Source organism: Muntiacus reevesi, chromosome 10 (genome assembly GCF_963930625.1).
Source record: "Muntiacus reevesi chromosome 10, mMunRee1.1, whole genome shotgun sequence".
NCBI classification, from domain to species: domain Eukaryota; kingdom Metazoa; phylum Chordata; class Mammalia; order Artiodactyla; family Cervidae; genus Muntiacus; species Muntiacus reevesi.
This window is the reverse complement of record NC_089258.1, coordinates 66737497-66764415: the sequence shown is the minus strand read 5'-3', so window position 1 is coordinate 66764415 and position 26919 is coordinate 66737497. Positions and strand designations below refer to the sequence as shown.

At 36.7% G+C, this 26919-nt stretch overlaps 2 protein-coding genes across 3 annotated transcripts in view; one reads left to right on the top strand and one right to left on the bottom strand.

Moving 5' to 3' along the window:
• TNKS (tankyrase) overlaps positions 1–26919 on the bottom strand; it is a 154260-nt gene that overhangs the window by 40221 nt on the left and 87120 nt on the right. The window contains exons 6-11 of the mRNA XM_065946583.1: positions 15544–15638; positions 14030–14096; positions 13555–13741; positions 9584–9705; positions 7997–8088; positions 7826–7904 (exon numbers count right to left, since the gene is read on the bottom strand). Of these exons, the coding sequence (XP_065802655.1) occupies positions 7826–7904; positions 7997–8088; positions 9584–9705; positions 13555–13741; positions 14030–14096; positions 15544–15638 (642 nt within the window). The remainder of the gene's footprint in view (positions 1–7825; positions 7905–7996; positions 8089–9583; positions 9706–13554; positions 13742–14029; positions 14097–15543; positions 15639–26919) is intronic.
• LOC136176947 (large ribosomal subunit protein P1-like) lies at positions 6813–7124 on the top strand. Of its 2 annotated transcripts, XM_065947646.1 has the most exons (2): positions 6813–6883; positions 6959–7124. In XM_065947646.1, exons 1-2 carry the CDS (start codon positions 6813–6815, stop codon positions 7122–7124), a joined length of 237 nt encoding a protein of 78 aa, XP_065803718.1. The 2 variants fall into 2 exon arrangements, with proteins under 2 accessions (XP_065803718.1, XP_065803717.1); XM_065947645.1 differs by having other exon boundaries at positions 6813–7124.

Genomic DNA, 26919 nt, shown 5'->3' with positions numbered 1-26919 from the left:
GAAGTTAAGAAACACTAGGCTTCCCTGTTGGCTCTGATGGAAAACAATCAGCCTGAAATGCAGGAGGCTCGGGTTCAATCTCTGGGTTGGGAAGAGACCCTGGAGAAGAGAATGGCCACCCGCTTCAGCATTCTTGCCTGGAGAAGTCTGTGGAAGAAGAGTCTGGCAGGCTACAGTTCATGGGGTTGCAAGGAGTTGGACACAACAGAGCAACTAACACTCCCACTTTTTTTTTTTTAAAAGAAACATTAGCTCTGTACCATCCTTTTTTTAATAAAAGTCTTAAATTAATTTTGTTGAATACTGATAAATGATTATGCCAACTATCATAGATACATCTTGAGTCTACATTTCTGTAATTGGTTTTCTAAGAGAAAGTAGTTCCCTAGAAGTTTATCTTCTTGAAGCAGGATTTGCTCATGCCATCTGCCTATTCAAACATTTCCAATGGCTCTCCAAGTATTGTAAGAACAAATTCAAAACTCTCCAATTGAGACTACTAAGACCTTGCTCCAATATGTCTTTTCAGATTTTCCTTAATTCCCCTTAAACTAACTACCTATTATTCTATCTACTGAACTAACTAACCATAACCTGTGACTAACAAACTCCTTTGCTTTCCTGATTGAGTCATTATTTAAAATGTATTCTGAGCAAATGCCAACTACATTTACTACTATTTCTATAGATCTAATTCCTGGACATTCCTAGTGAAAATTCTATTTTATTCATGAAATTTTCCCATTCTCTCCCCAGTCTGCCACCACTAACAGAAGTAATTGGTCTCTCCTCTGAATAACAATCTATCTGTCCTTTCCAATCTGATAATAGATATTCAAGTAGACTGTATTAGTTGAGACTATTTTTAGATTTTAAGTGCCTTAAGACAAGAAGCTTTATCAAATTCAAACTTACTCTATACCTCATAGTAATAAGTGCAATGCCTTGTATACTGGGTGTTTGAAAATGGTTGGTAAATGGATGGCTCAAAAGAATGACAAATTAGTAAATTCTGATGATAAAGAATACAGTTTTCGATATACTGTTCTGTATAATGAACACAGACTACTGAAACATTCTCTAACCAAAAACCATGTATTCTTCTTTCCCCAGAAATCTGGAGGAAAAAAAGTTAAATGCCTGTGTTGACAGAATTGTTCAATACTGAAAATAACTGACTCACTTTATCTGCAGTAAAAGTATAATTTAAGTTTTTACAGATTATTACAGGCCACTGTTATCCATGGTAGGATGTACACAGGTCAAAGCATCTCCTATGAGGAATGAAGTAAACAAAATGACTACCAATTTAATTCTTAGTGAGAGTTCTGCTACGGTGATCAATATTTTACTCTCAGAGGTTTTAATCCTTTAATGTGTTATGAATCCATCACAAAGTATAGAATTCTTCTAGGAAGTTAAATTTTAACATAATCTGAGGAACATGAAACTAGATTAATGTTTACTAGCCACACTTGAGTATTATCATTTGTAAACCTCAATATCTACATGGAATTTTAAAAGAAGCAATCAGGTTTTCTGAAAAGAGATATATTCTAATGGTACATATTTTCTTTGCTTTCTTAAAGGGGCACTCACACTGCCCACATGCCCAAACTGTCAGAGAAATAAGTTGCAGAGCATAGCTGATCAGACTCGAGGTGCCAATGCCATGGCTGTGCTAAACAAACTGAAGTCTTATTTATGCTCCCTTTCTCACCTCTCAGACAAGGGAGAGATGGCAGCTGCAGGTGGTGTATTTCTAAGCCAAACGTGTATAAAGTAAGGGCTGTGAAGATCATATTCAGGCCACAGAGAAGCACAACAGAAAAATACAGTCTATAAAAAGAAGAATGAAGCAGATGAACAAAGACTGGCAGAGAAAAGAAACTCATGCAATCTCAGAAAGAGAGAGACATATACAGAGAGAACAGCAGCTAAGGAAACTAACAGTTATTTACAAATTCATTGTTCTGTCTTTTGTGAATTTTAGCTGTAACTCCTGCAAATCATTTCTTTGGGATTAACTCTGTGGTTATCTCACAGAAGTAATAAGCCAGATTTCTACTTCTGCCTAATCTATATTCAGTCGATCTAACTGAATGGTAACCAAAATGTCTTTGAGACACTGGCCCCTTGGGACTTTATTCTGATATGATCAAACCTCAGATATTATTTGAACTATAAAAGCTGCTTGGGATGTACATTTTTAAAAGCACTTAAAAAAAAATAAAAGCACTTTAACACTTTTGCGCTGACAGAATCTGCTTATCAACCCACCTCTGAAAGAGAATTAATAAAATCCTTATAATAAGCTAACACATTTCTTTAAAGAGAGCAAAGATTCTTGATCACTCTCAATGTGAGAAATAAGCCCATTTAATACTAATTACTATTGACACAATTTCTTTTTACATATAGTATAAATAAATCTGTCAAATTAAGACATGAACATCAAAAAAATTTCATGTTCCACACATTTAACAGATGCTCACTAATGACAAAACAGTAGTGTTTTCAAGTATGAAAAAAAGAACTGAATTAAACCTTTTGTTTCTAGGTACTAACAATACCATATGCAACCGGGGCTTAGGTTCTACTTAATAATGATAGCAGACAAAGCAATAGCAATAGAAGGCAGAATGTCAGAGTAGATTAACAATAATAAAGAAAGAAAGATAAAATCTTTATGTCTCTCTTATTTAGGGTTCACAGTAATCTTGTAAAGCAGGGAGTAGGTAGACATAATATTTTTTTAAGATACATAAGTTTACTCCTATAAAAGAGGACTTCTCAAATAAGTTGGTTAATAACCCCTTTTTCTTATAACCATCATTTCTTTACTAGTCCTTTGTTTTCTGTGTCCTTTGTGTCCTGGGAAAATCACTTGTATAGATGACAGCAATGGCTTTTTTGTCTTTAACTTTTTGTTGTACTTGGCCAGGGGGTGGTCACGAGGAGGGGACTGGTGGGAAGGAGCGGAATGAGGAGTATGGATGAGATCGACCCTTTATCAAAGGCTCAGATGCTGTCAGGTGGTATTCTCTAGCTACCTCCCCCTTTCTGTGCCCCTTCGGGCCCAGGGATGACGAGAGCTCCCACATGCTGCTTGTACTACCTCATTCCTGTGGATTTCCTAAACCCTGCCCACACTTTTGTATATAATTTATTAAATATTCCCCAGATTACCCACTTTGGGTGTGTATTTATTGCTAAAACCCTAACTAATACAATTTTCTACCTCTGTATCTTTGGAATACCTCCTTTAAAAGCTGTGTGTGTGTGTGTGCATGCTCAGTCCTGTCCAACTCTTTGTGATCCCATGTACTGTAGCTCACCAGGCTCCTCTGTCCACGAAATTTTTTTAGATGAGAATACAACAGTGGGTTGCCATTTCCTTTTTCAGGGATCTTCCTGAGCAGGGATCAAACCTGCATCTCTTTTGTCTCCTGCAGTGGCAGGCGGATTCTTTACCACTATGCCACCTGGGAAACCCCCTCTTCCCACTATTGTTCCACAAAGATGAGCAATCGTCAAAGGTTCTTTCCCTGACTCTCAGTTCATCTCTCCACATTCTCTACCCGAAACCTTCCTCATTCCCACAGTGTGTGATCATTATGTCAAGGGCTTCCCGATACATATTTCTAATCCTGAACTCTCTCTCATACTCCAGTGCTATGTTTCCAACTACTAGTTTTATTAAATGTCCTTCTATTCCTCCTATCATATTAACTCCAAGTACAAAAATCATTGCCAACACATAGTTCTCTTACTTCCTTAATTGTACCACCATTTTCTAAGTCTATTCAAGCACCCAATTCACTTCCAAGTAATACAGCTTAGGATTTTACAAATGGCTTTCGTCATTCTCTTCCTTCTTCACTACTGATGCCACTAAACTGATTCAGGATCAGCTTCAAGTTTGGTAATTGCATTAACTTCCAAGCTGGTATTTCTCACAGTATCCAGCACACTATTGTTATCATTTTACATTTCAATGGTGAACTAGTGGATCAAAACACATTAGAAAGTGATTATACACATATGTCTTATATAAAATTTAGATAATGAGGGGAAATACATATATAAGTTTAGAAAGACAAATATGGAAAAAATTACAACACTCATACTTACTACTAACTAAAGAAAGCATGGTTTGTTTGCATATATATATAAAAGCTCATTTAATTTTTACCAAAACAAAATAACAATAGTCACCCTTGTAGGGGAGGTATTAATACCCATATATCACTAATGACTCAACAGAGGTTCAGGAAAATTAAGTCCAAGGTCATAATACTAGAAAGCAGAAGATTCCACACGGAAAAGTATACCTGCTTATGTTATGTATACAATATGCTTAATTTAACATGCACAATAAACCTAAACATTGAATTACCAAGCTTCACTCAAAAAAATGTTTTGGCTTATATTACCAAGTTCTATTTAAGTAACAAATTAGTTAATGGCATTATATCTCCCTACCAAATTCTCTGCCGTTTCTGATTTACTAGTCTTAGCTTAAGAACCAGGTTCATGGTGAGGAGGTGCAGACAGCAGCAGGGTAGAAGCAGCATAAGAGAGCTGAACTGTAATTCAAGGGCAGGGCAGCTTGTTGGGAAGGTGCGTTTAGATCGAATGGAAACAATGAGCTGTTCAAAAATCAAATTGAAACTACAAGTTCCCCAGAAGGAACACCAGGCAGGCACACATTAGGGCCCATCAGTAGCTAAGCTGGGTTTTTACAGTGAGCTTTTACTAACGCCAGTCACCAGACAAACCAACCTTAGGGACAGCAGTCTGCCTTGGAATCAGGGAATGAATGAATGGGAGGGTGGAAACTGGTGTCTGTGCGTTCATAACCCTGCTTAATTTTCTTTTCCATTTAAGGTGCTTAGTAGCAGGAGTTCTCAATTTTGTTGAACTGCAGTGGGAGGACTAGGGAAGATATACTAGTCTAAAAGTCATTCTACAACACTGGCAGGGCGTTTAAAATTATACACATGCCCGACTGATGAATTGTGACGCTATTGATGAGAATGTACTGTGAACATGAAGGGCAGAAAAAGATTTAGAGCCACAGACCTAGAGTAATGCTGACTAGGATAGGTTATATAAAATAATGTTATTTCTCACTGAATCTTCATGAAATAAAATGACTCATGGGAGACAACAAATACTTTCCCAAAATGAAGGGCATTATTCATGGTTGTTCAAGAACATTACAAATGCCATAAGATATTTTTAAAAATAGGTCAATGATAAACATACAATGCTCTTAACAGTAGCAGAAAGCCCACTTAGCTTATTATTTTCTGCTTGATAGAGCAACAAGACATTATTTATGTAACAACACAGTGACTGTACCCTCAAAATAGGTAATAAATTTGTAGAACTCTGCTCCTTTCATTCCAGTTCATCCTGCCTCTTTAATTAAAAACATCAACGGTCCTTTTAAAGCAAGGATACACTAATTTTTGGATCATGCACTTCAGGAGTAAAAATGTGTTTTGAGAACCCTCTCAATATTCATTTATGTTCATCTGTAAATTATAACCAAGCAGTGCTAAACTAATGCATAATGAATATTATAAAACTTATATAAAAGGAGAAATTACAAAGTATGGGAAGCAGATGAAACAATAAAATACTAAAAAAATTTTAAATTATCAGTCATACAAAATGTCATTTGGCTCAATTAAAAGACTTTTAAAAAATCTTATAAAAACTGTGATGTAGATTTGAGGGTGTGATTCTAGATTCATTTTCAATAATTGGCCCTACAGCTAGATTTCCCATAGAAATGTGGTGCAACTGGAAAAAGAACATTGTTAGCAAAGTCTTCTAAATCACAATGCTTATTTTTAATGTAATTTACTAATTATGCTAAGGCTTTAATTGAATTCTGCTAGTAAAATTGCATCTTTCTTGATTCTTGCAAACTTATCATAAGGTACTGCATTAAAATGTCATTAATAGGTTGAAAAACTACCTAACAAATTAAAAAAAAACAAAAAACTTTAAAATGCCCTTTTCATTTGTTAAAAGTTCCTTTTAAAAAGCAGTTACTTTCTCATTCATTTCTCTAAAATATGTAACTTTGATCTTTAAGGTTCTGACTATGTTTCTTTTTAAAAATATGTACCTACATACAAGTAATTATCATTTGTCACCATAGAAATATAAGCAAATTTTGAACTCACTTTCATTAAAAAAAAAAAAAAAGGCACAACAACTAAGTATGTCAATTCCTGAAAATCTTCATTTATGAAATAGCCAGATAAACCTTTTTATAAGATTATCATGGTTGTTTCCTCTGATTTTTAACAATGGTATTTATCAAGATGCTACCATTTAGAAAAATACCCATAAATCTACTCATGTAAAGTGCAACATGTCACATCGTGCTGGATGTGAGCAGATGCGTGAGTGTATCACTGTCAATCCCCCCCACCACACACACACACACACACAGATTGATGGCAGTATCAATCTGTGTATGAAATAGTAGTAGATCTTAATTTCTCTGTTCTTAATAAATTACTAGTTATTAATAAATTACTCTTTCAATAAATAAAAATTCTAGTATTTTCCCCCTCTACCCAGAGGCTCCCTATTGTATGTTCCATAGAATGTCTGTATCCTACTTTGGGGACTCCTGCTTTAAAATATACACTCTTGCTTTCTTTCCTCAGCTGCTGCTAAGGTGCTCGGTTCTTCTGAGGAAGCTAAGGCCATTTTGGGGTAAGGCCCTCACTTCATCTAGCAACTAGCACCATGCCCGGCAGCCCCACTGAGCACCCACCCGCACCATGGCCTCCGTCTCGGAGCTCGCTTGCATCTACTCTGCCTTCATTCTGCATGATGATGAGGTGATGGTCACGGAGGATAAGATCAATGCCCTCATTAAGGCAGCAGGTGTAAATGTTGAGCCTTTCTGGCCAGGTCTGTTTGCAAAGGCTTTGGCCAATGTCAACATCAGGAGCCTCATCTGCAATGTGGGGGCTGGTAGACCTGCTCTGGCAGCCGGTGCTGGACCAGCAGGAGGTTCTGTCTCATCCACCACTGCTGCCCCAGCTGAGGAGAGGAAAGTAGAAGCAAAGAGAAGAATCTGGAGAGTATGATGATGACATGGGCTTTGGTCTTTTTGACTAAACCTCTTTAGTAACACATTCAATAAAAAGCTGAGCTGTTAAAAAAGAAAAAACACTGTTGAGGATTTAAAAATTTTCACGTTCAAGTACCACTGAAAAACAACCAGCTTGCTTCCTTCAAGCAAAATTTCCTAAAGCAGTTCATGGAAGTTATGGAGTTGCAGATAATGTCACTCAGACAATGCCAATAAAAATGGTTATTAAAATTTTATTTCTTTATATTTGAGGCTATGTGCAAAAATGATTATCATTACTGGTTTGAAGGAAAAAATATTCTTTAAAGTAAGTTAAGCAATATTTTGCCCATCATTTACATAAATTATTTTCTGATAAGCCATCACTGGTGTTGACTACCAAAATATATCAATTCCAGTATTAAGGTAGAACAATGTATAGTTGAAATGCATTTCAAATGATAAGGCCCTAACCACACTTTTGCTTTAGAGAAGAATGACAGTAAAGTACAATATAAAACACCAGTAATTATCTCTATTAGCAACCAGATTTAAATCATCTTTAAAGGAGAATCAATGGTTTCAAATACATGTTAACAGTCATCTTTGTAAGATGAGTTTCTTCAGGAGAATCAAGAGAGGAGAGGAATAATCTTTAAGTGCAGCCAGCTGCTCAGTGCCAAGACTGGCACGTTATCTCAGGTGTGTGTCTTTTACCTTTGCTCCGTGTTTATGGAGAACTTCCATGACATCATTGTGGGCTCTCTCTGCTGCAACATGCAGGGGAGTCATGAAACTGTGGAGAGGAGAAAAGGAAAAGGTCATCTCTTAACCTGAATTGCATTCTTGCTTTAACTACAGAGCAACGCCTTCTGTGACTGCACTTACTCTTTATTTTTCTCATTAACATTTGCTCCTTTTCGAAGTAACAATTCTGTCACTTGTTTGCGTTTGGGATGCAGCGAGGCCACAGCGCAGTGCTGTAAAATAAAGAAAAACCAGTGAATAAAATAAACTTCTGTGTAAAAGCAGATTTCTGAATTGAATAGCACCGGCTGGCTTTTTAAAACACTGCTCTCTCAAAACATACATTTTCACATTATGAAGATGACTGAAATTCCTCCTAAATACACGAGGAATATGAAACATAAACCTTTCAATCAAGGTGAAATTATGCTCTTAGTTGAGCATTGAGAGAGACTTCATTCCTTTCCCTTTAGCCAATAAGCAATTATTCAGTATACGTTTACTTGAGGTATCAGAATACTGCCTCTCCGAAGTTATAAAAATCCATAACTGAATTACTCAGTCCTTCAGTAGGCTGTCAGCCACAAAAGTCAGTTATTTTTCAAGCTCTTCCCCAGAGGTACTCTTATTGGAGAATAAGAGGTATTGTATTGGAGAGGTACACTATTGGAGAATAAGTCCATATGCCCAGGGACAGGTAAGAAGGTAACAGACTTGAAGGAGCTTAGAGGGAGAATTATTCTTGGAAATTTTGTTTTATCCTCTATTCAAACAACCTTTGTGTTCAACTTCACTTCATATTTGTATTAAAATTTAAAAATTAAAAACTATGTACTAATGGATAAAATGAACACTCCAGAAAGCAGGTCAGGTTTATTCCGTGGCTTTGAGTGTGTCCTGGCATAAGACTGTGTGGCCTGAATGTATCTAAACCCCGGCATGGGAGCCATATTCTAAGCATGCATACAGCTGGCCTATTTTGGTTTGGTAACTCTTACAATCTTATTTTCAGCAGGTACTGCCTATAGTTTGACCCTTCTGTGCCAGATATGTTAAGAATGTTAACTGAAGCATATTTAGAGGTTTGTGATAGAGGCATCCCTTCTGCTTAAATTCTGGATTAAAGTGTAATCCAACCAATCCTATACCTGAAACTTAAAGTGATCATTGACAAAGAAAACAGAATCATCTTTCTGAAAGTACATAACAGAAAGAAGATGAATAGTTTAAAAAAACAATCTGTACAGTCTGGAACAAAAAATTTCCTAGTCTTACTATATTTCATTAAGGAATATAATAGTTCTTTGACTACAGTTGCTCAAAAGGATGAGGCAAGTACCTTTGAAAATAATTTAATCTTCTGTAGAAATCAAATATAATATTTATCTAGCAACCAGCAACCACAAGAAAAGGGATATTTTATGAGAAAAATCACATTTTGTATTTCATAAGCACATTGGCCACAAAAGTAGGTTTGTTATAATATGGTTGGATAAAGGCAAATGTAAAAATAATTTTCAAATTAAAGTTGAGCAAATGGCTCTTCTCTCACCCATGAAAGCAATCATCTCCTGAACCAAATTTAAAAATCAATGCAACCAATATTAAAATGCAAATTCCTGGCACTTTAGATACTAAAGTTACCTTAAGGTTTCTGAAATAAAAATCGCATTTTGAGTTTACACTACTGTTACAGACCCAAGGAACGGATTAACAATAAGATCTTACCAGTGCAGTTTCATGAGACTGTGGCTGTTTGAAATTAATGATTTCCAGAGCAAGTGTTTTTTTAACTTTGGCTAGGTCTGCTTCTCTGGCTGCTTGTAGTAAAGAGTGGCCTTTAAATTCATCTGTTAATGAAATAATGGTGATATACAAATATTTAAAATCTATAAAAATTATTATCATGATTATAAAGTAGGAAAATTATTAATTTTACATATTCCTCTATTTTAGCAACAGCCACAACATGACAAAACAATGATAAAAGTGCAAAGGAGGAGGGTGTAGGTTAACGAAAATTTCTGAAATAAGACTATTTTCTACTTAGTGTTCACATATAAATACACATACAAAGATACTCACTCCAGCAAAGTTTTAAATCAAGTGACTTAAATGTACACCAAAGAGAAACCAGTTAAGTAATTTGTGAACACTTATACACTGGAATAGGCCTCCCTGGTGGCTCACAGGTTAAAGCATCTGCCTGCAATGCAGGAGACGTGGGTTCGATCCCTGGGTCGGGAAGATCCCCTGGAGAAGGAAATGGCAACCCACTCCAGTATTCTTGCCCGGAGAATCCGATCATGGACGGAGGAGGCTGGTGGGCTACAGTCCACAGGGTGACAAAGAATTGGACAGGACTGAGTGACTTCACTTTCACTTTCACACACTGGAATACTTTCTAGCTCATAAAGAAAAAGATAGCTCTTTATATATTGGACATGAAAGTATAGATTTTTAAATGAAAATTTAGGTAGCAAATGAGAGAGGGAAGGTTGACCCATTTTTTTGGTATGATTACTACTACCTTACCGCCAGCACAATTAAATATAACTAGTGATATAAAAAATACATTTAGAGAAATATTCACCAAAATATTAACAATGATTATATATCTTAACACAGAGGAGAGGAGAACTGATTTATGGGGGAAGTGCCAGAGTCTGAAAAATTTTCAAAGAACAGTTAATGTTAAATATTTATTATTTAAATAAGCAAGTAAGACTTTTTAAAAGGGAGTTCTAAATTAAATACATGAATAAGAATCCACTACCCTTATTTATTAAAAGCAAATAGTCTTATTTTTTATTTTAAAAGGTTGGAGTGTATTTTGATAAGTCTACTTGTTAACAAAAAGCTGAAAATTGTTCTGAAAAGATATAAATGATACGTGACATAAAATGTTACATAATTCCAGGGCTGCTCATGTTCAGGCCTTTGCATCTGCCTAGCATTGAACTCTCTCTTTGCCTTTCTCTTTCCTTTGAGCGCCCCTTGTCACTTTCTTTTCTCCCTTGTAAGACAGAGAGACAGAGACACACACATGCATACACACGTATTAACTACTACTCATCGCTCAGGGTCTCAGTTCAGATCCTCTGGATAAGCCTTTCCAATGTTCCCTGTTAGGATTCTTTCTTCTAAAAGCGTCTGCACTTGCCTTTAGCCTTCTATCACAGGGCTTATCGCACTGTCTTATCTGCTGCAGTGCTCCCATCACTGACCACCGTGCTTGGCATACAGTAGGTAACCAATAAATAATTGTTGCGTGAATGGTGATATGTATAAAATAAGTCATGGCAGGTTTGGGGGAAAATGTTTTTGTATAACTGTGTGTTTAGTGGTACTTTATCACTGCCACTCCTCAAAGTACAGGACTTTGAAACTTCAGAAATCCTAATTACCTTGAAAACTCAACATTTATAGAATGCCTTAGAAGTTTCTCTTTCTAAATGCCTTTTGAAACAAGAATGAAAGCTACTTTTAGGATTTTCAACTCCAGTTATGTGCAGAACCCACACTATTGTGTTCATCTGGCTTCATGAAAACAAACAAAAAAGTAAACAAGAAAGAGTAGAAGAAATGTAGAGAGAAAATGCGGTAATGACGGGTATGATCAAAATATTGTTTTCTATTTCCTGTATAATTTTCTTAAAATGAGGTCTGTTATCGTGATTGCCTAGCATAAAGTACATATGAAATGAAGTCTGTTACTGTGATTGCCTAGCATAAAGCAGTAAGCATGAGGATGAGAGCTGGTTAGAAAAGTTCCAACTTTGTTAAACACTTTCCTTCATTAGTAGAATCTTATCAAAGGAGATACTGAGAAGGTTGCAAAATACTCTAATCAGGGAACTTTTTCCTTTATAAAACTATAGAAATCTTGGTTAAATTTTAATGTTTACACTGGAATAGAGAGACCAATGAAATACAATGCAAAAACTCATTAACAATACTTGTATTTACAAAACGACTGGAAGGAAAAAAAGTCAATTGGTGACAGGGGATAAAGCCGAGTCTGGGGTATAAAACTAAAAGAAAGAAATCAGAAAAAGATATTAAAAAATAAATACACTGTGAGTTAAGTTAAATTCAATTCAATAAACCTGCTGGGCACACAGCATGCACCATGTGTTGTGCTAGGTTGGGGGCAGGTAGATACAAGCCCAAATACCAACAGCATCCACACACTTTTATTAGGTAATAAGGCACTGTGCAGGTGCTAAGAAGATAGAATAATAAAACCAAAGATCTTTCAAGAATTTAAAACTAAAGTGAGAAGACAGAACATCACATGGAAAAATAAACTATATAATGGAAGATAACATGACAAGAGTCATATGAGTGGGAGAGAGAAAAAATGCACTTCCACAAGGATTCATTGCCAAGACATCTGCCCAGTGACAACCTGGTTTGTGCAGGCCTCTAATCTAGTGAATGTCATCTGTTCCGGCACCAAAGTAAGTTTGAATTTCCATTTAAACGAGATCAGAATTGCAAGGAATTCTTCCTATTTTAACATAAACAAATTTACAGTCTGTTTAAACTTCATTGATGTTTTCATTTTGACCATGCCTTTTTCTTAAATGATCATTTAAAGGTTTTCTCAGGTGTTTAAATCCAGTTATCTGATTCTTAGCATCCTACATGTAAGACAGACACAACTGTGGGACAAATTTAAAATTAGGTATATGACACCTATTTTAATTTAAACCTGAAATGCCTACAGGTAGAATTAAATATATGTTAGTATTTGATATGACAACTAAATTTAATGTAGCATTCTGAATGGGATCCTGGAGCAGAAAGAGGACTTCCCTGTGAAGGACCGGGAAGCCCGCTGTGCTGCAGTCCAAGGGGTCGCAAAGAGTGAGACACGACTGAGGAACTCAATAGCAACAGCAAGGCTGAATGGGATCCTGGAGCAGAAAAGGAGCTTCAGGTAAAAACTAAGGAAATCCGAACAGAGTACAGCCTTTAGTTAATAATGTATTGGTACTGGTCCATGATTGTAACAAATGTACCATATTAATATGTTTATGGGGGGAAACTGGGTATGAGACATATGAGAACTTTCTGTATTAATTTGGGAAGTTTTCTAAATCTAAAACTATTCTAAAACAAAAGTTTGTAAAAAACATGCATATGTAAATATAAGTAAGATGTATCTGAGAAAATTACTTCAACCAAGTCGTAAAAATTATCTTATTTAAATTTGGACTAGTGATTGTGCTTGGGCTGTAACACAAATAAAAACATGACTGTGCAACTTGCAGGGTTTGGGAAACAGGGAGCATTCCATGATGTTCTATAGCATCTGTTATTACTAACAGTACAAGAACATAAGCCCTGTGAGCTTAGAGATTCTTTTCTGGTTTGTACACATCTACATTTCCAGTTTCTGGCATATGGTAAATATTCAATAAATGGTTACTGATGAACTCATCCTCTAGTCTTTAAAAAAAAAGAGCCTGAACACATAAATTAGAATTAAGCTTGAATAAACACAAAATAAATATAGTGTACATATATAAGATTCCTGCAGAATTCATAGAGAAAAGATCAGAAAAGAGAATAACTAGTTGCCTACAAGAAGACAAGGCCATTATCTAAGCTGGACAAAACATCAGCCCTAATAACAAAAAAATATTCCGATTTACAACAAGCAGTGTTGATTTTAGGATAGAAACACATACAAGTCAATCTTTCCCGGAGCTCAGGAGTTGGAGCCATGTCCACCGCACTTTTGCCATGGCAGTTGACTAAAGTAGGATCAGCACCATGGCTAAGTAACAAAGAGCAGACCTCTACGCGATTCTTGGAAGCAGCCTCATGAAGCGGGGTAAACTGCCACAGATCCATAGCATTAACACAAGCTCCATGCTGAATTGAGAAAAGAAAAGTTATTGGTCAGGAATCATTTCACTGAATCAAATAAAACATTGATTTCACTGTAAATTTCAGTTATAACTCTGAAATGTCAACAACTGTTTTAATTTCAGCATTTAAAATACAGTTTAAAATAAGCTGAATACTTTAAACATTTCAAGGCAACAGTGAATATTAAAAAAAAAAATATTTTGCTCTTTTAAAAAGCTTGGTAGAAAATCCCCATGAAGACTCATGACAAATTAAAGGCAAATAACATTCAATATCTTTAATTTTTCTTACCTTTAGTAGCAGTTCTGTGACTTCATAGTGTCCATATGAACACGCATTATGAAGAGGCACAAGTCCACTAAAAGGAAAAAAGCAAACTGAGACACTGTAATGTCCAACAGCTTAGAGTCATTCATCCAAGAAATGCCAAGAAACAAAAATCTAACCAATTCCAATACAATTATATTCAAAGTATTTTAAAGTAATAAGAGGATACAAAGCATAGCTAACATCCAACCTTTCGTTATTTATGTTATGTCAATCATTAAAGCACCAAGCAGAAAAGCGTTTAAGTAAAGGTAGAAGTGCATGTACTAATTCAAACTGCATGCTTTATATGTTAAGTATTTACAGAAAATAAATGTTAACTGATAGTGAACTGAAATATTCCTACCATATTATTTCACTTTCATGGTGATTTCCAACATAAGAACTGAATATCCAAATTACTATAGCTTGCATATCCAAATGTCATTGTGTACAAATCAAGGACCCTCTTTTGGGGGTATACGTCTCTTGAGGACTCACCTACAGCTCACCCATTTGCTTTCAGACATGCACACGGATTACAGGGGTGTACAAGAGGATCAGGCAGGTGTGCCCCTGTGCTATGGGAACACCATGTACATATGGCACCGAGAATTGGGCAGGCGAGAGAGAAAACAGAGCACGGAAAAGAGCGGATCTGAAATGACAGACTCCCCTTCTGAGAACGGTCTCAAGTACCGAGCTCTCTCTTGTCTCTGCTTCCTGCTGTGGAGAGGGGCAAAGTGAACGACAGCCTTCTCTGGGGCTGTCCTTTACGCTACCCATCATGACTGCAGTAGGAATCTATATCACAGGGGCAGTCAGGTAATTATCTTCTAGATCTTAAAGTGGCATAAGGAGAAGTGTTAGCCCAATGTATAGGTTAACAGACCCAATTCCCGCGTCCCTGGAGATAAGCTAGGAAACTGGTACAAAGTTTTCCAAAATTCACCTGTTTATACAATAAATGACATACTGCTTTTTTTGATTCCCAGACACCTCTCTTTCACATCAATCTTCATAAGGACCTTTAAGGTTTTCTCAGTTTAAATGGTCAAGATTTCATCAGGAAAAAAATTAAAATACTGTATACTTAAGATTTTAGCTTATTAATAAAAGATGATCCTTTCATACCTGATAAATAGAATAGTCATATTACTGGGTTATAAGAATTTTTGATTCATCTATCTTTCTGAAGTACAGCTTAAGAGTTGAAAAATAGTAATTGGAATTGAGAGAAACAAATTTTAACTGCAAATAATAGAATACAGTAAAATTAAACTGAGTTGGGAAATTGTTATGAGACAAATCCTTAATTAGTAGGAACATAAAAATAAGTCAAATCACTGTGAACATTCTCAAAATGCTGTACAAGCTGTAAAACAATGGGACGTAAGACTTTGCCCAGTGCTCAAAAACTCTGGTGTATCAGATGTTGAACACCAAGTGTAATAAATGACCTGTCAGTGGAACCATCCCAAACAAGTAGATTCACACACCCTTTGTCTTTTGCATGCACATCAGCACCATGCTGGAGGAGAAGCTGCACGATCCGGACTCGGTTGTAGCCTGCTGCTAGATGTAAAGGAGTTGACTAGAAAAGAGAAAGAAACAAAGGTAAAATAATCAGGTAAAATAAAGGCAAATAATTCTCATTTTGGCATTTAATCTTTATTTCTTTAAAGCCAGGGAGTGTTAACATACACAGAAAATACTGAGGTGAAGTGCTCAAATTCACCTTTCTTAATTGGATAGGAGACAATTCACTCATCTCAGAAGTACATTCTAACTTCAGCTGTTGTTGCTGTTTATAGTCACTAAGTCATGTCTGATTTTTTTGCAACCCCAACTGTAGCCTGCCAGGTTCTTCTGTCCATGTGATTTCCCAGGCAAGAATACTGGAGTGTGTTACCATTTCCTTCTCTAGGGGATCTTTCAGACTCAAGGATTGAATCTGTATCTCCTTCATTGGCAGGAGGACTCTTTACCACTGAACCACCAGGGAAGCCCCCTAACTTCATGCCATTCACCTATTTCTCCTAATGGTTTTTTCCAAGGCCTTCAGTTATCATGCCCTCCTCTATCTACTCTACATTATTTCTTAGTTTCTTTACGTCAAGGACCATCCCAACTGTTCTGGGAAGACATGTCAGAGTTCATATTCCTCATAACTGGAAATATTCTTCTTTATCCTACTTATGTCCTGTTCACCTTTCAAATTCTAACTTTTAAATCCCAATTCTATTATAAAGAGAGCTAGCTCTCAGAATTACTCCTAAATAGGAAAAGCTGAAAAACATCTCTAAAGAATATCTGAAGAAATTCTAGTGGAAAAAAAAAAAGGACAATGGACTGTATTCATCCCACCAGACTGCTGCTAGCAATTGGTCAAAACTAATTTCCTACCTTAGATACAATGAAATATGCCAAGATGGTATTTAATTTATATGCAGTATAAATACAAGAGGAAAATAAGGTTTCTCTTCAACAAATTTGTCACATTTTAATTTGACTCATTATCAAAAGGTTCTCTGATCACATATGATAATGAAAAATAATCAAACTTCTTACCTTAAAAAAAAATCACAAATAACATTATTTTAATTAAAAATTTCTCCACAATTATAGCAATTTCCCTACCTCTACTCATTCACTTTAAGTTTAAATACTGCAATGGTTTCTCATATGCCTTGGGATTTTAAAAGATTTTCATTTTATTTTCTTCACATATTTTGTCAAGATACAAAAGAATTACTAAATACTGTATTACCTATTACTGCTTTCAAGGCACTCCATGCTGCTGCTGCTGCTGCTAAGTCGCTTCAGTCGTGTCCGACGACCCTATAGACGGCAGCCCACCAGGCACTGCTGTCCCTGGGATTCTCCAGGCAAGAACACTGGAGTGGGTTGCCATTTCCTTCTCCAATGCAGGAAAGTAAAAAGTGAAAATGAAGTCGCTTAGTCATGTCCGACTCTTCGCGACCCCATGGACTGCAGCCTACCAGCCTTCTCCGTCCATGGGATTTTTCAGGCAAGAGTACTGGAGTGGGGTGCCACTGCCTTCTCCGAAGGCACTCCATACATTTTATTTATCCTGATAGTCTCTAACTTTAGGAATTATTTTTGAGCAAAACATAGCTAATAACGAGGTCGGGTAGATAGAAGAAGGTCCTGAATAGGAAGTCAGGAAACCTGATCACAGTCCTGGATCTTACAGAACTGTAAACATTATGTTAACTACTAGCTCAGCTTTCTCACATGCAAAATGGAGATAAAACCACTTCTCTTGGCTATTTCCAAACAGTGTGAAAAGTTTTCTCCCACATTTAAACACCTTTAAAATGTAAAATGCCATATGAAAATAGATGATTAAAATTTCTGAATCATCAAACAACAAGCCCGTCCAAGTTTCTGCCTTCAGACACATGTCAAATGTTATTGCAAATACCTCCAAGGACTATCAAGTTATTTCCAGGACTTATTTTCCCCTTCCTTTAACATTTTAAAGATGTCGTTTCACTATCTTCTGGCTTGCACTCTTTGAGACTAGAAATCCGCCTACATCCTATCTTTATTCCTGTGTACATGTGGTTTTTCTTCTGGGTACACTCATAATTTCACTTTATCATTAAGAGACATTAAGCAATTTGATTTGTGATGTACCCTGGTAGAACATTTTTCTTCTTTTTTTGGTATATGTGAGTGCCTGGGGCTGGCTGAGTTTCTTGGATCTATTATGTATTCAGTTCAGTCAGTTCAGTTCAGTCGCTCAGTCGTGTCCAACTCTTTGCGACCCCATGAATCACAGCACGCCAGGCTTCCCCATCCATCACCAACTCCCGGAGTTTACTCAAACTCATGCCCATCGAGTCGGTGATGTCATCCAGCCATCTCATCCTCTGTCGTCCCCTTCTCCTCCTGCCCCTAATCCCTCCCAGCATCAGGGAGTCTTTTCCAATGAGTCAACTCTTCGCATGAGGTGGCCAAAGTACTGAAGTTTCAGCTTCATCATCAGTCCTTCCAATGAACACCCAGGACAGATCTCCTTTAGGATGGACTGGTTGGATCTCCTTGCAGTCCAAGGGACTCTCAAGAGTCTTCTCCAACACCACAGTTCAAAAGCATCAATTGTTTGGCACTCAGCTTTCTTCACAGTCCAACTCTCACACCCATACATGACCACTGGAAAAACCATAGCCTTGACCAGATGGACCTTTGTTGGCAAAGTAATGTCTCTGCTTTTTAATATGCTATCTAGGTTGGTCATAACTTTCCTTCCAAGGAGTAAGCAGCTTTTAATTTCATGGCTGCAGTCACCATCCACAGTGATTTTGGAGCCCAAAAAAATGAAGTCTGACACTGTTTCCACTGTCTCCCCATCTATTTCCCCTGAGGTGATGGGACAAGATGCCACGATCTTAGTTTTCTGAATGTTAAGCTTTAAGCCAACTTTTTCACTCTTCTCTTTCACTTTCATCAGGAGGTTTTTTAGTTCCTCTTCGCTCTCTGCCATAAGGGTGGTATTATCTGCATATCTGAGGTTATTGACATTTCTCCCAGAAATCTTGATTCCAGCTTGTGCTTCTTCCAGCCCAGTGTTTCTCATGATATACTCTGCATATAAGTTAAATAAGCAGGGTGACAATATACAGCCTTGATGTACTCCTTTTCCTATTTGGAACCAGTCTGCTGTCCCATGTCCAGTTCTGACTGTTGCTTCCTGACCTGCATACAGGTTTCTCAAGAGGAAGGTCAGGTGGTCTGGTATTCCCATCTATTATGTATAGTATTCACCAAATCTGAATAACTTTCAGCTATTATTTCTTTAAATGTTTTTCTGCCTTCTCTCTCATCATTCTCTCCCTATGCAGATGTTAGGCTGCTTTTGAAGCTTGCTTTTAAGAAGGAAAAAATGGAGGGAGGGATAAAGGGGAGATGGGAAGGGAACCGAAAGGGAAAGACTGTGAAGTTCGAGTTTATTGAGTTTGAAGTGCCTATATGATACCCTGGCGGTAATGGGGCTGAGAATGGAGTTTTGGAAAGATCCCTCTGTGTCACTCAATGGAAAATAGACTGGACAAGGAGGGCAAATCTGATGGCAGCAAGACCTGACTAGAAGCCTGCAGGACTAATCTAGGAGAGACAGAATGACGGTGTCAGTTAGCAAAATGATAGCGGCATCTAGGCAGAGAAAGATGAGCTACGGGAGCAGATGAATTCGTAGGCAGTGCGTGCTGAACATGCTAGATGAAACTTTTCCAGCAGTCATTCTACTGTGGATGCTAATTATGCAAACTAAATAGTATCATTGGAAGGCACATAAAAGTCTGTGAAATGCATGCAGTAAATCTGAGGAAATGGTATAAAGCAAAAAGAAAGTACAAATTGAGAACAAAGGATAATTTGAACAAGCTCCTACTACTGAACCCAGGGGTTTTTCCTCCAGAAAAACATTTACAACTAAACATTATATACTAAATGCTATCTTCTGATGAAAGCAATTAAAATCACATGATGCAAGACTAAATCTAGTGAATGGTTACCACACAGTGTCAACTTTACACCTCAGCTACTAAATGGCAAAACAATGGTAAGAGCAATTTTCTAAATGCTAGGATAATTAACAGAGTATAATTTTGGTTTTGGGGAAAAAAAAAGCTGACCATTTACTCACACATGATACTTGATAATTTTGTGGTGGCTGTAAACTAGCAAACACAAGAACCAAACATTTGAGGCATCGTTGTGGACAGGACAGCACGGCAACCTGTCAGTGTGCATACCTCAGATTTACTTTTAAAACAGACTTTTTTGTTGTGAATACTTTAAAAGCCAAACATGTAGAGTGATAAAATATGAAACAACTGCAAACATAGAGCTCTATCAAAAAACCTATCTTAATACTATTCTGCTGTAAGAGATTTGCTATTACTACTATTTTTATATTGTAAAATGTTTATACAAAAAAGAATCCTTACTTAAATCCCATAATTCAAAGTTTTCTTCTTGGAATCAGGCCATAAGAGAAAAAAGAAACATATATGTATATTTATCTTTGTTTCTTATGATACAGATTTGAAGCACACAATAATGCATGAACTTATCCTAAACTTTATACATGCATAGCTAAAACAGGAACAACCAACAATTCTGTTATAAAATTGTGGATGATAATTATGGCTGATTTGCATTGTTGTATGGCAGAAAACAATACAACACTGTAAAAATGTAAAAAAATTTTAAATTAAAAGTATATAAAAAATTGTGGACACAACTTTATAACAGAAGTGTAGGCAGCACAGTACGAAGTAGTGATGAGCAGAGACTTTTAAGTTTTGGGTTTGCATTTCTCTTTTGCAAAATTTACAAGCTATGTGGCTTTGGACTCATTTCTTAATGTCTGAGCCTTGGCTTCTAATATCTATAAAATGAGAATTATAATTCCTACCATGTAAGACTATCTTATGGATTAAAGTTAACTATATAAATAAGCACCTAATACAGTATCACACAAGAAAAAGCTCAACAAATGGTGGTTATTACTTATTATCACCTTATTGAGTATCCTGCACACTTAGAAGTTATTTCCTAATGGTCATTTCTCAGCCATCAGCTTACTTCACCTATTTGCATCATCTGACATAGGTGATCATTTCTTCCTTCTTGAAATGTTTTTCTCCTTGGTATCTAGGACACCTAAGTACCCACACTTCTTTTCTGGTTGCAGAATTTCCTATCACTGTTAATGGCAACAAAAAGTATTCACTTAAAAGATTGCTAAAGACTGGTCCTAAAACTATGTGCCACTATCTTTTACTTTAACACTTGTCACCAAATAACACAGTTAAACATTGATATTTATGTGTCTGTCTCCTCCAATCCATTGTGAGCTTGTTGAGAATGAGGAGTGTATTTTAATTTTATGTTCGAAGGCTTAACACAGTGCTTCATGCTAGTAATGAAATGAAAGTTATAGTTTGCTTTTGATTTACATTAGTGAAAGAGAAGAGCGGATACATATAATCCAGCTTGGTGAATATGACTTTGAATTTGTGTAAAAGATTTTATACCACATTTCAACACAGGCCTGTGTGATGTATGAAGCATTCCCTAGGAAAGAACAAAACCACAACTGAGAAGCCATGATGTAAGTCAACAGAGAGTTGCCTAACGTCATGATGTATACTGTATTTCGGTTTTCATTAAGATTTTCATTTTGACCTAGATGAAATCCTCTGGGATTTTTCAGGCTAGGGTAATCACTTCATCCTGGTTTGCACAGGCCATTCCTAGTCTCAGGAAACCCACGCACTCCAGGCAAACTGGGATGGTTGATAACCCAACTCTAGGCAGACTTAAAGCTGAATGACTCTTGGATTCTGGACCTGTCTCAAGTCAGAAAATAGTGTGTGTCTGAGTGTGTGTGCCAAGGGCACACATGCATTTGCAATAAGGTAAGACTTACTGCTGCTGCTGCTGCTAAGTCACTTCAGTCGTGTCCGACTCTGTGCAACCCCATAGACGGCAGCCCACCAGGCTCCTCCATCCCTGGGGTTCCCCAGGCAAGAACACCGGAGTGGGTTGCCATTTCCTTCCCCAATGCATGCATGCATGCTATGTCGCTTCTGTGCGACCCTATGGATAGCAGTCCACTACTTCAGAATACTGGAGTGGGTTGCCATTCTTTACTCAACAAACGCCTTTCCTAAGATAGGCACTGCTTATAGTTGTATCATCTGAGATATTTTTCTATGTTATATGAAGGTATGTTTGTTTTTCTCTGAGTTCTTTGTGCTGTTGCTTTTGTCACACAAGGCTTCCCTGGTGGCTCAGATGGTAAAGAATCTGCCTGCAATGCAGCAGACCTGGGTTTGATTCCTGAGTTGGGAAGATCTTCTGGGGAAGGGTATGGCAACCCACTCCAGTACTCTTGCCTGGAGAATTCCATGGACAGAGGAGCCTGGTGGGCTAAGTTCACAGGGTCACAAAGTTGTACACAACTGAGGGACTAATCCTTTCACTTGTCACACAAATAGATCACACTATATTCTTCTGAATTGGCTTTTTTTTTTCTTTTAAAAATACTAGCACATATAAGTCCATCTTATTCTTTGTATAGTATTTCCATTGTGTAGCTGTGCCATAATTATTTAATAACCATCACTTTATAAAGAGAAGGAAATAGCAACCCACTCCAGTACTCTTGCCTGGAGAATCCCATGGACAGAGGAGCCTAGCAGGTTATAGTCCATGGGGTCGCAAAGAGTCGGACATGACTGAGTGACTAACACCATATAAATGGACATTTGTAAATGCTCCATCTCTGTTCTGGTTATCTTAACAAAACACATCTCATTCGAACTTACCATTGGTTAAGACAGATCAGTGTGCCCCTTCTACAAATAAAATATTGTATCAGCCATTAATATAAAACTCTCAGGAAGATATAATAACTGCATAATCAGAGCTTATTAAATTTCCTTTAGGCATAGAGTGTGAGGTATAGCTAAGAAGTTCTTTGAGACAGTGAAACTTAAATCAGGATCAAACCAAATTAAAAGCCAGAGAATCAATATGGGCATGAGTCCATGGAAATAACAATATCTCATCACTGACACCTGTCTTTAGAATAGATATTTTAAGTAGTACCATAACAAGTTTCCTTGTAGCTTCTCAACTCTTGAGCTATTATAAAAATAATTTAAAAGAGAAAAACTATCTGCAGAATGAAAACTGATGAACCAAAGTAGAAATAAAACTTTAAAAAGATACCTTAATTCACTTCTTTCCCAAGTATCTCCTTTAACTTGTTTCTTTTCTACAGACCACACATTATTAGATCTTCTAATAATAATGTTTTCTTTCCCATTATGAGTCTTTTTCTCTGATGCAGGGACGCTCGGTCAGCAGTTCTCTAAAGGGCAGTGCCTGGAGCTAATGCACCTAATAATAGCTACAGTCCCATCACAGTGGACTACAACAAGACTGTTACTTTTCGTTAGTAAGACATACTATTCCTACAATCTAGGAGCATTTAACATATTAATGTTTGTAAGTCTCAATCTCTGAAATAAGAGAGTAATAATAGTACTGGCTTCTTTACAGTGTTATTTTCTGGTGAAAATGAAATAGAAGATATAAAAACACTTTGAAAATACAAAGTATTTTGGTAAAATAATAGCTAAAACCTACTGGGTACTTTCTATGTACTAAAGGGCATTATATGTATTAACTTGCTTACTTTACATAAACATTGACCAGAGCTAGAGGCTATTATTATCTCCACACAACAGATAAGGAAACTAAGAAACATGGGGATTAATACGGCAAGTTAATAGCAGAGTCAGATCAAATGCAGGGAAGTCTGACTTCAGAACTCACACTCTGTCTTCCTTCCTTTCCTTTGGCTGGAGAGGATGTTCAGAAATGGAGGAGTATGGCTGAGAGAGACGGGAAATTGCTCTTGGTGGGCAGGGATCGCTTTGGTAGTTCTGACTCAACTCAGCATTCAAATCAAACCCTATCAATATTCAGAGTGTAACATACTATTGGATGAGTGCCCCAGAAATGTAGGACTTCTTTCTTTTCTTTTTTTAAAAAAAATTGAAGTACTGTTGTGTTATTTTCAGGCATATGGCAAAGTGATTCATATCTATATACTTTTCCATTGTAGATTATTATAAGATATTGAATACAGTTCCCTGTGATATACAGTAGGTTCTTGCTGTTCATCTACTTTATATATAGTAGTGTGTATCTATTAACCCCAGATTCTTAATTTATATCTCTCCTTGCTTTTCCCAAGAGTTTGTCTTCTATATCTGTTAGACTATTTCTGTTCTGTAAATAAGGTTTTGTTTTCTATATCTGTTAGACTATTTCTGTTTTGTAAATAAGTTCATTTTAGATATCATATATTTGTCTTTCTTTGTCTTCCTTTACTTAGTATGATAATCTCTAGGTCCATGTGTGTTGCTGCAAATTGCATTATTTCACTCTTTTTTATGGCTGAGTAATATTCCATTGTATATGTACATCATGTCTTCTTTATCCATTTATCTGCTGATAGACACTTAGGTTGCTTTCATGTTCTGGCTATTGTAAAGAGTGCTGCTGTGAACCTTGGGGTGTATATATCTTTTTGACTTAAGAGTTTTTATCTTTTTCTGGATACATGCCCAGGAGGGAGATTACTGGATCACTTGGGAACTTTAGTCTTTTTAAGAAACCTCCATACTGTTCTCCACAGTGGCTGCACCTATTTACATTGCCACCAAAAGTGTAGGAGGGTTCCCTAGAAATGTAGGACTTCTTAACAAAAGAAGTGATTTAGAATAAGCATCAGAGGACATGGAAGAATAACAGAATACTGAAATTAAAGAAGATAATTTATCTGCTTCTTTCCTAGTGCTAGATTTTTCTATGTATCTGTAATGGATGGTCATTTGGTCTCTTCCCGTACTAAATCCCTCCAGTTGATTCAACTGCTTCTTAAAGAATGATTTTTTAAAATTACCTTCCTGGTCACCTTCTGACTGGTCAATATCTCTCCTTAAAGTGTGAAATGCTAAGTTTGGTGCTAAATCCAAAGATGATCTGTTGAGCCAGATCAAGTAGAGTGAGATGCCAACCTATCAGAGTTATTGGAGGGAAGCTTCCAACACTGTACTGGGAGGTTGGACTAGCTGCCATTTAAATCCTCTCCCAAATAAAGTTCAACGAGGTAGAATAATGATTGATATTTTACAGCTGTAAAGAGAATGTCTTTCCAAAGTAACACATGTAGTTATCTTTAGGAAGGAACCTAAGGCATTTGAAAATTTGTAGAATTTATGAAATAACTAATACAATAAAACTTCTGTACTTCAATTGTCTTATAGAATAAAAGTTTATTTTTTAAAGTAAGACTATAAAAGAATATCTTTAAGTGTTATGTATGTATGTTATGTGAAGAGAAGGACAGGGAAAAGGAAATGAACAGACAAGAGTGAGCAAGTAATCCATAGAGTAATCTTTGTGAGGGTAAAGCTCTGAATGCCAACTTAATTAAATTTTAACTTAACGTTATCACTGTGGAAACTCCAAGGGGATTCTTCAACAGCCAGAAATTTGTGTTTCTCTTTACCAGCCTCAGAACCAGTAGAAGAACTGAAATGTATGCATGAAAATGAGTTCCTAGCATCCTCTCACAGGGTTTGTATGGGAAAGAAAAAAGAATGCTTAGCAGTTTCAGGGGGTGCAATGTTAATTTTGCATTGTTTAATAAGAAATAGCTGGCAGATTTTATGGAAATCAGGTTGTGTGGTCTGACAGAAGCCTGATGTTTTATACTTTTCAAAAGAAAAGTTTTTGGACTATTCGAATCTCACCTGAATTCCTTATTGTAATTAATATTTACAATCTCAGGTTTTCAAATCTAAACATCAAAGATTCTAACGAAAGTTCAACAGATCCACCGAGTTTCATTTAAAGATTATTTATGGGGAAATCATTTCACCTTAGACCCTTAGGGAGTCATTTTAACTATATAAACTGCGAGAATGAGAAATTCCTTTAGCTGATTTTAGTGTCTCCAGAGCTTCAGGACTTGGGAGACATAGTGTCACCTCAAAGTTCCTTCAGTGATCAAGTCCTGTCATTTCTGAGTTTGCACATATGAATTCAGCAGCCAGAGGCAGCCAGGTGCAAAGATTTCTAGCTCTATTCCTGCCCAAGCCACTGTTCTCCATAGTGGCTGCACCAATTTACATAGCCACCAACTGTGGAGGAGGGTTCCCAAAACTGTAGGACTTCTTAAAAAAAGAAGTGATTCCTTGTCCTTACTCAATTCTGAGCCCTCTCAGAAACTAGGAGGTAACTTTAATGGGCATTTTTATGGTATTCAGAGTAGGGGATTATCATGTTAGTATTGAAAAATAAAAATATCTTTACAAAAGGGAAAATCGACATATAAAGTATTTAATATTTAGTCAATTTCCAAATTTACTAATTTGATTACCCAAATATGTATTTCAAATAATCATGCATGGTATTTATGGTGTTTTTAAAGTTTTACTCTTGATGCCATTTTTATCAGAGGACATTTTATCAGTCACTGAAAATAGTCTTCTCTTAAAAAAGAATATTATTTAGATTCTTAATACTTTTAGAAATTTCCTTTTATAATTCTAAATTAATTGAGGAATTGAGGAATGGAAGAATATGCTTTTGTGTGTGTGGGGAGATTTCATGAGCAATTATTATACTTAAAAAAAAAAGACAGCATACAAAAAAAAAAAAACAGGTGAATGTTTAGGTCCACCCTTCCGGTTTATATGTTGAAGCCCCAGCTTTCACTGTGGCGGGATATTCCAGGAGACGGAGACAGGACTTCCAGGAGGTAATCAGGGTAGATGAGGTCATGAGGGTAAAAGCCCTCTAGATAGGACTGGTGCCCTTATTAACAGACAGCCAAGAATTCTTCTTCTGTCTTGGCAAGAAGGCAGCCCTCCACAAGTCAGGAAGAGATCCCCTCCTCAGAAACTGACCATGCTGGCACTTTGATCTTGGATTTCCTAGCCTCCAGAACTGGGAGAAATAAACTTTTGTTGTTTAAACCACCCAGTCTATGCTATGGCAGCCCAAGCTAACTGAGGGACCAGATGGTGGTACACAATGAATGAACTGTTATACACTGTTTTTATATGATGGCCAAACAACTGCTTCTCGTAATACCAATCCAAAGCTACAGTTAATATCAAAGTTCTTCAATCCATAATGAAGTCTCCACTTTTTGCTGCCTCTCATTAGGTCAGAAGAGTTTCTGAAACCAGACTTTCTTTGTAACTAAGGAAGCCTTTTCACAGACTAAGGTTCACCCTTTACTTGAAAGGACT